This window comes from Melanerpes formicivorus, unplaced genomic scaffold (genome assembly GCF_026170545.1).
Source record: "Melanerpes formicivorus ecotype bairdi unplaced genomic scaffold, bMelFor1.0.p_v2 SCAF_64, whole genome shotgun sequence".
Classification (NCBI taxonomy): domain Eukaryota; kingdom Metazoa; phylum Chordata; class Aves; order Piciformes; family Picidae; genus Melanerpes; species Melanerpes formicivorus.
Window position 1 is genome coordinate 1,661,356 of NW_027142416.1, and position 13,836 is coordinate 1,675,191.

General features: G+C 48.3%; 1 protein-coding gene across 2 annotated transcripts in view; it reads right to left on the reverse strand.

The window, feature by feature from the left end:
• The window catches only part of MANSC4 (MANSC domain containing 4), a 17,746-nt gene extending 3,951 nt beyond the window's left edge, over positions 1 to 13,795 (reverse strand). The window contains exons 1-3 of one of the 2 annotated variants that reach the window (XM_068162393.1): positions 13,194 to 13,795; positions 4,140 to 4,286; positions 489 to 873 (exon numbers count right to left, since the gene is read on the reverse strand). In XM_068162393.1, coding sequence (XP_068018494.1) covers positions 489 to 711 — 223 coding nt within the window. In that variant the 5' untranslated portion in view covers positions 712 to 873; positions 4,140 to 4,286; positions 13,194 to 13,795. Of the gene's footprint in view, positions 1 to 488; positions 877 to 4,139; positions 4,287 to 13,193 lie in introns of both variants that reach the window. The other variant, XM_068162395.1, reaches the window with a different exon arrangement.
• Between the last annotated feature and the right edge of the window lie 41 nt (positions 13,796 to 13,836).

Below are 13,836 nucleotides of genomic sequence, written 5' to 3' on the forward strand. Positions count from 1 at the left end.
TTGCAGCAGAACCATGGAGTGGCAGCAGAACAAGATTCTGGTATCTCAGAGAAGGACAAATTGTCTGTTCCCACCCCCTGCCCCTTCACCATGTCCTGCTTTAGTGTCCTCCTTCATGAAGAGGAATCATTGTCCCTGATCCTTCTCTACAGGAGTGTGGTGGGTATTGGAGAGTTATTGTTGGAAGGTTGGCATTGCCCATAAGCTTTGTCACAGATCTGAAATTTCAAAGCAGACCCTAAAGTTTTCTTGTGTTTCTAGAGTAGTCTTCTAGCAAATTCAGATTCTCAAACTCCCTTCTATGGGGTGAGGATGAGGGACCATTTACAGCATGCCTCTGCTTTCCTGCCTCAGACCCACACTCGGAGCCTTTCTGTGTCCTTTTGCACTATTTCCTCCTCCAATAAAGGAAGGTTTGTGCAGGAAATGCCCAGAATGCTGTCCCATAAATGTTCCTGTGTGCCATCAGCATGGCAGTACCCACTCACCATTGCTCAAGAGGCAGCAGCTTCTGCTGCACTGCTGGGGTGAGACTTCTGCATAAACCTTCAGCACCCGGGCTCCCCTCCTCTGCGATTCCTGCAGGTCGATCCGGAGGCCTGGGAAGCGTCGGATCCAGCAGTCCTTGTAGAAGGTTGTGGGTGAGCAGAGAGCTTCTGACTTCACAGCCAAGCCCAGAACCAGCAGGGCTGCTGCCACCAGCAGAACCATGTCTGCCAGGCAAGGGGCTCTTTCTCTCCCAGGGCGGCACTAAAGTTTGGACCAGCATTTTAGGAGGCAATGTCTTGAGTGGTGAGGGTACAACCAGTCCTGCCAGGGACATGAGCCAGGGGATGCTTTTCCCAAACAATTCCCATTGTGTTGTTTGGGCAGCTGCTGGAAGGAAGCAGCCATTTTATGATCCACATAAGATAATGATAATCATAACTGTTCTCTATTATTTGGAGACAGTTTTTGAGACACAAAAGGCAAAAGTCATTTTTAGTCATTCAGAGAATTCAGAGGGCCTTGGTCCCAAGTTTGTGTCTTCTGTCATTCTAAGACCAAACCAGGAAGAGTGCCTTAACATAGAATTCTAGAGTGGCTCAGGCTGGAAGGGATTTCAGACATCATCTGCTCCAACCTCCCCACCATGCCCAGGGACACCTCTCAACTAGACTCAGATGCTCAAGGCCTCATCCAACATGGACTTCAAGGAGCCACAGCTGCCCTGGGCAGCATGTTCCAGAGTCTCACCACCCTCAGACTGAAGAACTCCTTCCTCAGATCCAGTCTAACCCTGCTCTCCCTCAGCTTCAATCCATTCCCCCTTGTCCTGTCTCTACACACCCTCAGGGAAAGTCTCTCTGCAGCCTTCCTGGAGGATTCCTTCAGGAATTGGAAGGCAGCATAGAGGTCCTCCCAGAGCCTTCTCTTCTCCAGGCTGAACAAGCCCAGCTCCCTCAGCCTGTCCTCAAAACAGAGGTGCTCCAGCTCTTGGACCATCTTGGTGGCCTCCTTTGGACTCACTCCACCAGCTCTCTGTCCTCCTTCTGCTGGGGACACCAGAACTGGAGGCAGGATTGGAGGTGAGGTCTGAGCAGAGCAGAGTCAAGGGGTAGAATGCCCTCCCTTGCCCTGCTGCCCACACTCCTCTGGCTGCAGCCCAGCACACAGCTGCCTTCTGGGCTGCTTGAGGGCACTGCTGGCTCCTGGGGAGCTTCTCAGCAACCAACACCCCTACGTCTCTGGTGGCTGCAAATAGAGTTTCCTTCTCTACTATCAAACTGAGCTATCTAATTCTATCTACCAGCTACAGGTGGACATTGTTTTCCCCTTCCCTGTTCTGCAGTGGTTGCAAGAATAATCTTGGAACTGATGTGTCTGGGTAGAGAAAACTCTGACCTGAATTCATCTCTGGACAAAAGGGGCAAAGTTCTGCCCTGAGCAGTTTTAAGGATATTGAAAAGTCTGGATGGATTTTTCTGTCCCCATTTAAGCTTGGAAAATGCCTGTGAGTGAAAGAAACACAAGACAGCTGGCATATAAGGAGGCATTTTTATCAAGCACCTGTGCTGAAACTTGAAGCTCTCAAATGTTCTGTTTCTTAGGAGAACATAGGCTGAACCCTGAGTCCCACTCCTGTGAGCTTGTCCTACAGAAAGACTTTAAGGACTGCAATATACAGTCAGTGGACTGTACAGTAGAGGTGGGAATGTGGTTGTCTGCAAGAAGAATTTAGTGCTGAACAGAAAACAGTCTTTTAGACTGCCTTTGTTTTTCCTTCTTCAAGATTAGAACCAAAGAATTGTCCCAGTTCTATATGAAGTAGAGCTGAGTTACATGGAGGGGGGCCTCAAAGTCATTTCATAGAATGGTTTGGGTTGGCAGGGAATTCCAAAGCTCATTCAGTCCAACCCCCCTGCAGTAAGCAGGGATATTCTCCACTAGAGCAGCTTGCTCAGAGTCTTGCCCAGCCTGACCTTGAAGATCTTCAGGCATGGGGCCTCACCTCCCTGTGCAACCTGTGTTCCAGCACCCTCATGATGCAGAACTTGTTCCTCACATCCAATCTAAATCTGCTCTTCTCTCATTTCAAACCATTATCCCTCATCCTGTCCCTGAGGGCCTTTGTAAACAGTCCCTCTGCAGCATTCTTGTAGCCCCCTTCAGGTACTGGCAGGATGCTCTTAGGTCTCCCTGGAGCCTTCTCTTCTCCAAGCTGAACAAGCCCAGGTCCCTCAGCCTGTCCTGCTGTTTGTCCTGTAGAACAAGGCCCCCACTCTGGAAATGAGCCAGCAAGTCTACAATGCTGTACCTTAAAGAGCTCCTTGGAGGGTGCTAAAGCTCAGACCAGGTTGACTCCTGTTGATCCAGTACCTAGACCAAGGCATTTATGTATACAGTGGAACTCCTGGCAATAATTAGGAGGATTTCCAGACACTGTCTGATATTGTGCAGTCTGCATGGCTGGGGTGATAAATACAGGAATTAAACTGTAGAGAAGAGCATGAGAGGGCAGTGCTCTAAGCCTCTTTTGCAAACCAGCTCTTCATTCTTCTATTTTCTTTGCTTTGGTACCTGGCTGTGCTTTAACCTCTGTGAATTCCCTCTACGCATGCACGTTGCAACACAGCTGTTTGTTTGCACTCAGCAGGTTGCCCAGGAAGCTTTGCAGGCATGAGTCTGTCACTGACACCAGCACTAGTGACAGGATGTTTTTCTAACAGGTTTGTTGCAGCTTCCCAACTCTTCCAAGGCATCAGCATGCCTACATTGCCTCCAGCACTCAGTATGAGTCTGGGATCTGATTTTTGCTGTAACACTTACATGCAAAAATGCTGATTCCTAATTGCTCTCCTCACTCTTAGTCTTCCCATCTTCCCAGGAAGGAAGGAAACCCAGATTCTGAATAACCTGAGGAATCATTTCCCAAGGAGCTTAAGCATGCAAAGCAAGTGTCTGTATTGGGTAAAGCTGAGTGTGTCTTTAGTCCATGTAAATAAATAGGATTACTGTCATGAGCATTACATTTCATGTCCTGGGGAGCTTCAGGGTCTACAGGCACAGGAAGGTTATGCTCCCGGGGTTCCCCTGGGTTTGTGTTTGATGCCTTGGGAAGTGTTTGTGCAGATGACACAAGTCATTATCACTTCCTTGGTGAGTGAAAGTACTCACTGTGCAGAACACTTAATGATGCATCTGCAAAACCAGGCAGAGGGGGAACAACACTCCAGAGGGTTGTGTTAGCAATGGGTAGTTAAAGCCTCTTTTGCTGGTGGCCACTCTTTGCAACAGACACCTTCCTAGTCTTAGTACCTTCGTGGTTTTATCCTGTTCTGCTGTGTGCTTCAAACAAGCAGCCTTTTTTTCCTTTCCATTACTTGCCATTCTTTCTCCTTGCTCTGTTTCTGACTAAATTGTAAGTGCAGGAATAGCTGCAGAGAAAGGTTTTATTTCATGCAATATAAAGAGACTGAAACAAGCCCCTAAATGGCTGCTTTGGGCAATTTCCTTTAAAACCTAAAAAGGTCTGTCTGTTAAACACCAGAATTTTCTGCCAGCTTCTCCATCACTCCCCTTTGCCTTTTCAATGGGAACTGCATCTACAGCATTTAATGCTGAAGTCTGAAATCAAGAAGGAAATACCCAGATCTTACCTGCAAACCAGGGACTGACTGCTCCGAGTGCTCTGCAAGGAGGGACCAAGAGACTTCTGCTGCGAGGAAGGAGTCTCTCTAGCCAGAGTCAGGGCAGCACTTCATGGTGCTCAGTCATTCTTTTCATCAGTCTTCTCAAATTCCCTCCTGGAAAACAAAAAGGCAGTTGCCTGTTCTCTGAGGACGTGGGTGTCCCTGCAGCCCTTTCAGTGAAAGGGATATAACAGTACCTGCCCCAGAAGGAGCTTTTAATGACTCTTCTTAGGAACAGAAACTGTACCTGGGGTTTTCCACCTGGGCTGGCAGTGACAATGGCACCATCCAAGACACTCCTAGCACAAAGAATTCGTCATCAGGCATTAACTCTTCCTTTGCTAAACATAACCTCTCTTCATATAGAGTAACAGATCTATCTCGGTACTTGGAACTCTATTTAGCTTACATGGAGTATGTGGCTCTAGTACTCAGGACACAAAGAGCAGAAGAAAGAGGATCTCTACAGTACAAAAGGGCATTCCTGGAAAGGTCTGGAAATGCCAAGGCTTTGATCCTGGAGTCAGATCAGGGCCTCTAAAACTACATTAGTTCATGGGTCATTTGTTGTCCACATCGTTACTGTCCTGTGCTTCTCCTTTGAATACCTTGAAAACTCCTCCCAGTCTAGTGGGGGAGGGTAGTGAGTGTCTTGAGCCAGGCTGAAGCTGGAGCATTTATACTCTTTGAACAGCTCTGGGAGACATTGGTACTAGCTGCTATGGCCTAGCCCAGGGTAGTGCCCTGACAGTTTCTCCACTCTTTGCTCTGTCAGTGGTAGTGAAGCCAGCATGATCAGAGACATATCCCTCACGGAAAGGCAGAGTAGGCAAGAGAGGACGGCTGGGCTTTTTGGCTGTGCCTACCCTTTTCCAAGCAGATAACAGAAGTGAGAGACACCCCCTGAGGCTCAGGTGCAGCAGCTCAACACTCCTTGATGGTGCCATGCTGATGCAGAAGTGCTGCCAGCACAGACTCAGCCTGCCTGAGGTGTAGGGAGAGACCAGTGCCAACTGTTTAAAGCATTTCTCTGCTGCGGTTGAAGTCAGGTATGCTAACATAAATCATCTGTGCTGGAAAATGACAACTACCAGCTAAACAGTGAGACCAAAGCCTGCAGTTTCCCAGGTGAGTTATGAACCCACCTATGTCCTCTGAGCATCAGCAAAATTATTTCATCCGATATGCAGCATAATCCCCCAGAGCACGACTCTAATGCTCTCTGAAGTCAGGGGAGCTCTGTGCCTTCCTTGCACCCCATATGAATGAATTGTAGGTCTGCACTGAGGTCACCTTTATCTCCATTTTCTTAGCTGTGTGCCTGTGTTTTAATCACAGAATCCTAGAATGGCTCAGGTTGGAAGGGACCTCAGAGATCATCTCCTCCAACCTCCCACCATGCCCAGGGACACCTCTCAACTAGACTCAGATGCTCAAGGCCTCATCCAACGGGCCCTTCAATACCCCCAGGGAGGAGGCAGCCACAGCATTCCTGGGCAGCCTGTTCCAGAGTCTCACCATCCTCACACAAAGAACTTCCTCCTCAGATCCAGTCTAACCCTGCTCTCCCTCAGCTTCAACTCATTCCCCCTTGTCTTGTCTCTAGACACCCTCAGGAAAAGTCCCTCTGCAGCCTTCCTGGAAGATCCCTTCAGGGATTGGAAGGCAGCTCTACGGTCTCCCCAGAGCCTCCTCTTCTCCAAGACGAATAAACCCAGCTCCCTCAGCCTGTCCTCATAGCAGAGGTGCTCCAGCCTATGGATCATCTTTGTGGCCTCCTCTGGACTCATCCCAACAGCTCTGTGTCTTTCTTCTGCTAGGAACACCAGAACTGGAGGCAGGATTGGAGCTGGGGTCTGAGCAGAGCAGAGTCAAGGGGCAGAATGCCCTCTCTTGCCTGGCTGCCCATACTCCTCTGGCTGCAGCCCAGCACATGATTTGCCCTCTGGGTCAGAGAACACTTATTACACCCAAGAGAGTTTCAAGAAAATTTCTTTCTGAGCCTTTGGCATAAAAAATGGACCAGACTGGAATCCATTGTAATGATTTTCACAGTCCTGCCTCCACTCTGCTGTGTAGTGCCTCAGCTTTCTCATGATCCACAGAGAATGCCTACTAGCAGTGTGTCTGCTGCTTAAATAAAGCTCAACTGCACACACTTTAGTGTTGATCAGCCACTGAGTTTGGCTAAACTAAGGATCAGTTAAGTACTAGATAAGAAATCATCACTATTCAAAAAAATACCACTCCCAAGGCTTTTTTTCCCTTTTCAGTCATGTTACATCTGAAAAAATCATGAAATTACAAGGAATAACTATTAAATGGTGCATCAAAAGCAGAAAAAAAATGGGTACAAAATAAGGGGAATAAAGTCTAAACAAGTGCTACTAGAAGTAGGACTGGGGTTTTATTTTGTTTTCTTACTAGCTTTGCTGATGGCATTGGGTAAGAAGTACTCTGGCTGCAGCTCTGAACAGTCTCTAGCAGCTCATCCTGCACCAAGCAGAGTGAGTGCAGCTGAATATAGCAGTCAGAGAGGACAAGAGGATCTAGGACACGGATAGTTGTAATGCTGAAATGCTGCAGGATGTTTCCTATGTTCCCCAGATGCTTGCTTTGTACCCTGTGACCTGGAGAATACTAAACAATGGCAGCAGCTGATGAGTCTAATTCCTCTCCTGGGGAATTCCACAGTTACCCAATACCCAGCTCCCGGAGTCTCAGAGGGAAGAAGGTGGCCCTTTAGATTTTCTCTCAGCTAGCATGTATAGTTTAAACAGCCCCTCAGTCAGCTCCACTGCACAGTTTAGGCTAACAAGGCTGAAAGGAATTAGAATAGAATAGAATAGAATAGAATAGAATAGAATAGAATAGAATAGAATAGAATAGAATAGAATAGAATAGACCAGGTTGGAAGAGACCTTCAAGATCATCGTGTCCAACCCATCAACCAATCCAACCCACCTAAACAACTAAACCATGGCACCAAGCACCCCATCAAGTCTCCTCCTGAACACCTCCAATGATGGTGACTCCACCACCTCCCCAGGCAGCCTATTCCAATGGGCAATCACTCTCTGTATAGAACTTCTTCCTAACATCCAGCCTAAACCTCCCCTGGCACAGCCTGAGACTGTTTCCCTTCAGGTAGTTGTAGACAGCAATAACCCCTGAGTCTCTTCCTCTCCAGGCTAAGCAACCCCAGCTCCCTCCCTCAGTATCTTTTCCCTCCATGTGGTCCTTGCCTTAGAGCTGTCAGGTTGGTGTGGCCTTTTATGGTTCTCATGTATTGCCCAGGGTCTTTGTGGTGAATCAAGAAAAGGGTTGCCTAAAACAAACCCCCAGCCCCTGAGTCTTCCTGTACTGGTGTTTAAGGGTTGTGTTCTCCCCTGCTGCAGATTTTTTTGTGTGATCTTGTGTTAGACTCACAAAGAAATTTAGGCCTTCTCATGTGTACATAAAGCAGGTTTCCTGCCAAGAAAAGCATTTGTCATTCTAGCTTCCAGTCGCTGCTACTTCTGTTACCCTCCTTTGCTGCGTATCTCATGACCTTACCAACCTGGAGACCCATCCAGACTACCATGCAGTGATTCAGAGAACTAAAAACATGGCCATGTTTTTTTCAGTAAAATTAGGCAGTTTGAAACAGCTGAAATGAATCTAAAGTGCAAGCGGGCTTCAGGTCTTTGCACACAGAGCAGCTTGCAGCAGCCCTATACTCATCCCGTGCCAGGTGGGAAGCATGAGCCAAGTCCCACACAAAACAGAAGAATGCTGCTGCTATCTAGTATATCTCTGCCTTTGCTTCTCCTAGCTTTGTGGCAGTAGCTCCTCCTGGGTTTCTTTATTTCCTTGCTTTTGCTCTGCTGGAAAAGTCAGAGGGCTATAGAAATGTGTGACCAAGCAGAGAAAGGGGCAGCAGCTTAGGTTTTCCATATTATGGTTGAACGGTCGATTACAATGTGCTGCTGTATAAAAGAGCTTCTTCCATTTCCAAGCCTATTTGAAATAGGGATCTCTCTTCATCCTGGAAAGAATTCAGGCATTAACTACACAAAAATAGTTGAGGGACCAAGCACAGGAAAAAGTGCCTGGCCTGTGAATCCCAGGCAGAAACGGCCACCTCAATCCTAAAGAGCCTTTATGGACAGCCTGGTGCCTTCCCGCTCCATTTGTCAGCACTTGAGAATCCTTTTCCTTATGCTAAATTTGTCTCTCAGGCACTGTAAAGAGAGACCTGAACTACCTAAAACAGCTTGAAGGTGTTGCTCCACAAGCCAAACTCTAAAAGCTAGGTATTAAAAAGCTGAGCATAGCTACCCTTGCCTTCCTTTCCGTGTAAATTCTTCAGGGTAAGCTCTTGCAGCAGGCACTGATGTAATACCCACCAGCATGCTAACTTGTTTTCCTGCTGTTTCATGTGTCAGCACCTCCTTGAAGAGTGCCTTTCATGTTTGTTTCACAGATCATTCAAGTATTTTCTTACTCTTAAGTACAGAGTTTGCCTTTGTGGCTCTAGCACTAGAATTCCATTTCCTACTCTCTTCAGAAGGGCCACCACAATTGCTGGTGAAACAGCATGAGCTTTTCTCTTATCCCAGTGCAATGATTATGCATTAGTGACCTTAGCATAAAACAATAGAGCTGTGGACTGGGAGACAGACCAGATTATCTCTACAAATACAGAACAACAACAAAACAAACAAACAATGAACAAACAAACCAACCCCAAAAAAACCCCACCTCTTACTTATTTTATGGGACCAGGCTTGAAACTTCATCTCTGTTACATCAGTGAAAAGAGTGCTGTTCATTGAGAGAGGCTGGTGCCTATGAACACACCATCCCAAGCTGGAGCTGGGCAAAAAGGCTGTAAAATACAGCCATAAGGCAGCTCTGCAGAATAACTGCACCTGGCACTTCCAGACCCAATGTTCCCTTAGTCTCACAGTGTCCATAAAACTGAAGTTCACCACAGTGCTTAAACCTCATAATGGCAGCCCTGAGCCAGATCTCAGACATCCTCCTCCCAGCCACTGTCTCTCGTTTGCCCCTTCTGTAACATCTCTTACTCAACCTGTGCCACCATCACCAGCCCAAATGTATGGCCCTTGTTAAGGGGAGAGAATACAAGATTTTGCTCTCTGCATCCCTCTGGTAAATCAATATATTTTCCTCTAGTCTCCTTCCTGGAGAGAGTTGCCCAGAAATCATGTCAAAATGCTGAAATGTCCATTTCCCCCCCTTTGTTCTGTATATTTGCAGTCCTTGCCCTTGCTGCATTTGCAGGCAAATACTACATAAGCACACCATACAGCCTGCCTGCTTAGTGCACTAAAAAAACAGGGACTGCCCGGTCAGCATGCTCTGACTTCACACAACTGCCCAGTCCTAAGGCAGGATAAAGCACAGAGAGCTGACAAGCAGGCCAGCAAATTCGATTGGTGAAGGGCATAGATTCAGGCCTTTTGCAGAGGTGGCCATTCAACAAAGAGTGCTGCTGACCCCCTGTGCATGTGGCAGCTCCCCGTGACAGCCAGAGTCAGTGCCCTCTGAGGTTTGCTGGCAGGAAGAAAACACTTAGCACATGACAGGACACAGACTGAGGAAGGTGGGCTTGAAATCCTTGGCAGAGTGGAAGGTGGAGGTGCATAGGGAACAGAAGAAATATTGCATCTAGGTAGGCTGCAGAGTCAACACTTTGAGGGAGCAGGACTGACCATACTGACTAGATGGAGGAAAAAAAAGAAGTCCCCAGTTAGGAGCTAAGTTATCAATATATCAAACACCAGATGCTTCAAAACAAATGTCTAAAGATGGCAATCATGGCACTACATTGGCAACCCTACTGTGTTCCAACAGGGGAGTGGAACAGCCATGGCAAACATCAGCTCTCTTTTACCTCTGAAGTATGAATGATTACAAGAGCTCAAAATGTCTGCCTCTAGGAACTAAAGTACACAAAGGAAACTGGACTCCCACTGAAGTGGTACAACACTTCAGGTGTGATTATCTTCTCAAGACTGAACCTGAGGCAGAGCAAAAAGCAGCCAGTGCTCAAAAGCAGGCTTCAGCTAGAGGAAAGACATGGACATGATGGAGCAGGTCCACAGAATCACAGAATCAACCAGGATGGAAGAGAGCCCCAACATCATCAAGTCCAACCGATCACCCAACCCTAACTAATCAACCAGACCATGGCACTAAGTGCCTCATCCAATCTTTTCATAAACATCTCCAAGGATGTTGACCCCACCCCCTCCCCGGGCAGCCCATTCCAATGGCCAATCTCTCTTTCTATGAAGAACTTCTTTCTAAGATCAGCCTAAACTTCCCCCTGCACAGCTTGAGACTGTCCTGTTTTTCTGTTGGTGGTTGCCTGGGAGAAGAGACCAACCCCCACCTGGCTACAAGCACCCTTCAGGTAGTTGTAGACAGCAATAAGGTCTCCCCTGAGCCTCCTCTTCTCCAGGCTAAACACCCCCAGTTCCCTCAGCCTCTCCTCATAGGGCTATGCTCCAGACCCCTCACCAGCTTTGTTGCCCCTCTCTGGTCCAGAGGAGGGCCATGAGATTGATCAAGGGGGTTGGAGCACCTCTGCTATAGAAGACAGGCTGAGGGAACTGGGGTTGTTCAGCCTGGAGAAGAGAAGGCTCCAGGGAGACCTAATAGCAGCCTTCCAGTGCCTGAAGGGGGCTACAAGAAGGATGGAGAGAGACGCTTTACAAAGGTCTGCAGTGACAGGACAAGGGGCAATGGCTTTAAGCTGGAGCAGATTTAGATTGGATGTTAGGAACAATTTCTTTACTACAAGGGTGGTGGAACACTGGAACAGGTTGCCCAGCGAGGTGTTGAGGCCCCATCCCTGGAGATATTCAAGGTGAGGCCGGATGATGCCCTGGGCAGCCTGATCTAGTTGGGGATGTCCCTGCTGACTGTAGGGAGGTCAGACTGGATGACCTTTGGAGGACCTTCCAGCCCAGATGATTCTAGGACTCTATGATTCTATAATTCTAGCTGTAAGAAACCCAAAAAGCTCAAATGATGCAATCCTTCATGGAGAAGAGAAGACAAGAAAGTGGAATCTGAAAATTAATTAACAATTGAGGGAGAATGAAAGAGGAACACAAAACAAGGAACAAAACAAAACCAAACCACAAAAAAGCCAAAACAATCTCCAAACCCAAGGAACGCATTACCAGGAAAGAGAAAACAAAAGGAAATAGTGACCCATAGGGACTGAGGCTGCTGGATGCTGCTCTTTGGAACTGATTGAAATCCTGTATGAAAGAGCTTCAGAACATGAAGTGGGCCTCTCAAAAGCAACATGCTGAAAATAGAATAGAATAAACCAGGTTGGAAGAGACCTTCAAGATCATCGCATCCAACCCATCAACCAATCCAACCCACCTAAACAACTAACCTATGGCACCAAGCACCCCATCAAGTCTCCTCCTGAACACCTCCAATGACGGCAACTCGACCGACCTCCCCAGGCAGCCCATTCCAATGGGCAATCACTTTCTCTGTATGGAACTTCTTCCTAACATCCAACCTGAACCTCCACTGGCACAGCCTGAGACTGTGTCCTCTTGTTCTGGTACTGACTGCCTGGGAGAAGAGACCAACATCTGCCTGTCTACAACCTCCCTTAAGGTAGTTGTAGACAGCAATAAGGTCACCCCTGAGTCTCCTCTTCTCCAGGCTAAGCAACCCCAGCTCCCTCAGTCTCTCCTCATAGGGCTTGTGTTCCAAACCCCTCACCAACTTCGTTGCCCTTCTCTGGACACGCTCCAGCAAGTCAACATCCTTCCTAAACTGAGGGGCCCAGAACTGGACACAGTACTCGAGGTGTGGCCTAACCAGTGCAGTGTACAGGGGCAGAATGACCTCCCTGCTCCTGCTGGCCACACTGTTCCTGATGCAGGCCAGGATGCCATTGGCCCTCTTGGCTGCCTGGGCACACTGCAGCCTCATGTTCAGCCTACCATTGACCAGTACCCCCAGGTCCCTCTCTGCCTGGCTGCTCTCCAGCCACTCTGATCCCAGCCTGTAGCACTGCATGGGGTTGCTGTGGCCAGTGTGCAGAACCCAGCACTTGGATGTGTTCAATCTCATGCCATTGGACTCTGCCCATCTGTCCAGCCTGTCAAGGTCCCTCTGCAGAGCTCTCCTACCCTCCAGCAGATCAACTCCTGCCCCCAGCTTGGTGTTGAGGTAGAAAACAAAAATGCAGAGACATCTTTCTCACCTCAACAAATGCTTTTATAAAACCCAGCAGAAAATAGCACCTGTGACCCTGAAGCTGACATTTGTGTCATTTCTACGGGCTTGGAGACAAGAAGCTGAAGATCACCCAGCCCAGTGAGAGAGGATCATTTCACAGAAAAGAAAATGCTAAAAAGCAACCAAACCTGCAGAGTTTTAGTAACTGGAGGCAATTATCCATTGGGGGGAACAGGAAGTTGTCTGAAAACTGAGGAGTCTACCATATTTGGAGATGAGTCCCATGGCTGTTAAAGGCAAAGCTTTTCTACAGTCAGCTTTACACAAGGGGGAGGAAATATCTTTATGAAGTTTGGGGGTTAATATTTTAAAGTCTTGATATCTTGATATTAAGTAAAAATCCTCATTTAGCAATACACAGGATGACAGACAACCATTTGTTTCAGCAGTGTTTTGTTTGGTTGGGTTTTGCTAGTTTTAGTGATGTTTTGGGTTTTTTTATTGTGTTTGGTGGTTTTTTTGTTTGTTGGTGGTTTGTGGTTTTTTTGTGGGGTTTGTTTTTGTTTGGCTGGGTTTGGGTGGGGTTTTTTTGAGAAAGGACTGCCATTACATTTCAAGGCAAAGAGAACAGTCCCTTTATCCCTGCCCAAGGTGCTCAGTTGACTTGCTCTTTCCTTGTGCACGTTAAACTCGGGGTCCTGCTATGTAGATCCCTCCCACGAGGAACAGAGATATGCTAATCCAGGAACTTAGTTTAAATCTAAGAACTAAGTGTAGCAGAACCGGTTATAGTACCTTTGTATGTCAAAACCATGAGCTGAGGCAGGGAGGGCCTGGTGCAGGAAGCGTCAGGAAGATCACTGCAGGGTTGCGTATACAGCTGCGCTGGAGGTGCTGCAAGGTGACCCATTTTGATTATTTTCGTGTGTGTCAAGATGCCGCGGTATCAGGACGATGGCATCACTCCCTCCTCCTCCCTGGCTATGTGCTCCGACCATCTCGATCTCCCCTGCGGGTCCGGTTCGAGCGCATAGGGCAGCACACGCAGATCGACGGGAGGAGGGGAGCGCTGCCGGTGCTGGCCCAGACAGCGGAAGGGTTTCAACGTCTTGCCTGTCAGCGAACCCAGCGCGGGCTTCCCGATCGTGTCCCTTGACCCCTTCCCTCTCCGGCACTGAGCCCGGGTGGGCAGGGGCGCCCCGAAGGGCCGTTCGGCGCGGATGGCCGCGGCGGGCAGCGCGGAGACGCCCGGCTGCCGCCCGAGCGCTCAGCATTGCCTTTTTAGGGCTTTTCTTTCTTTCTTTCCCCTCATCCGTCTTTTGTTTTGTTTTGTTTTCCCCTCCCTTCCCCGTCTTCTCTCCTTGCAGGGACAGAGCCTGCCAGCCTGCCGGAGCGCCTGCCCCACCTCCCTGCCCGCCTCCCGCGGCGCGGCCCGGCC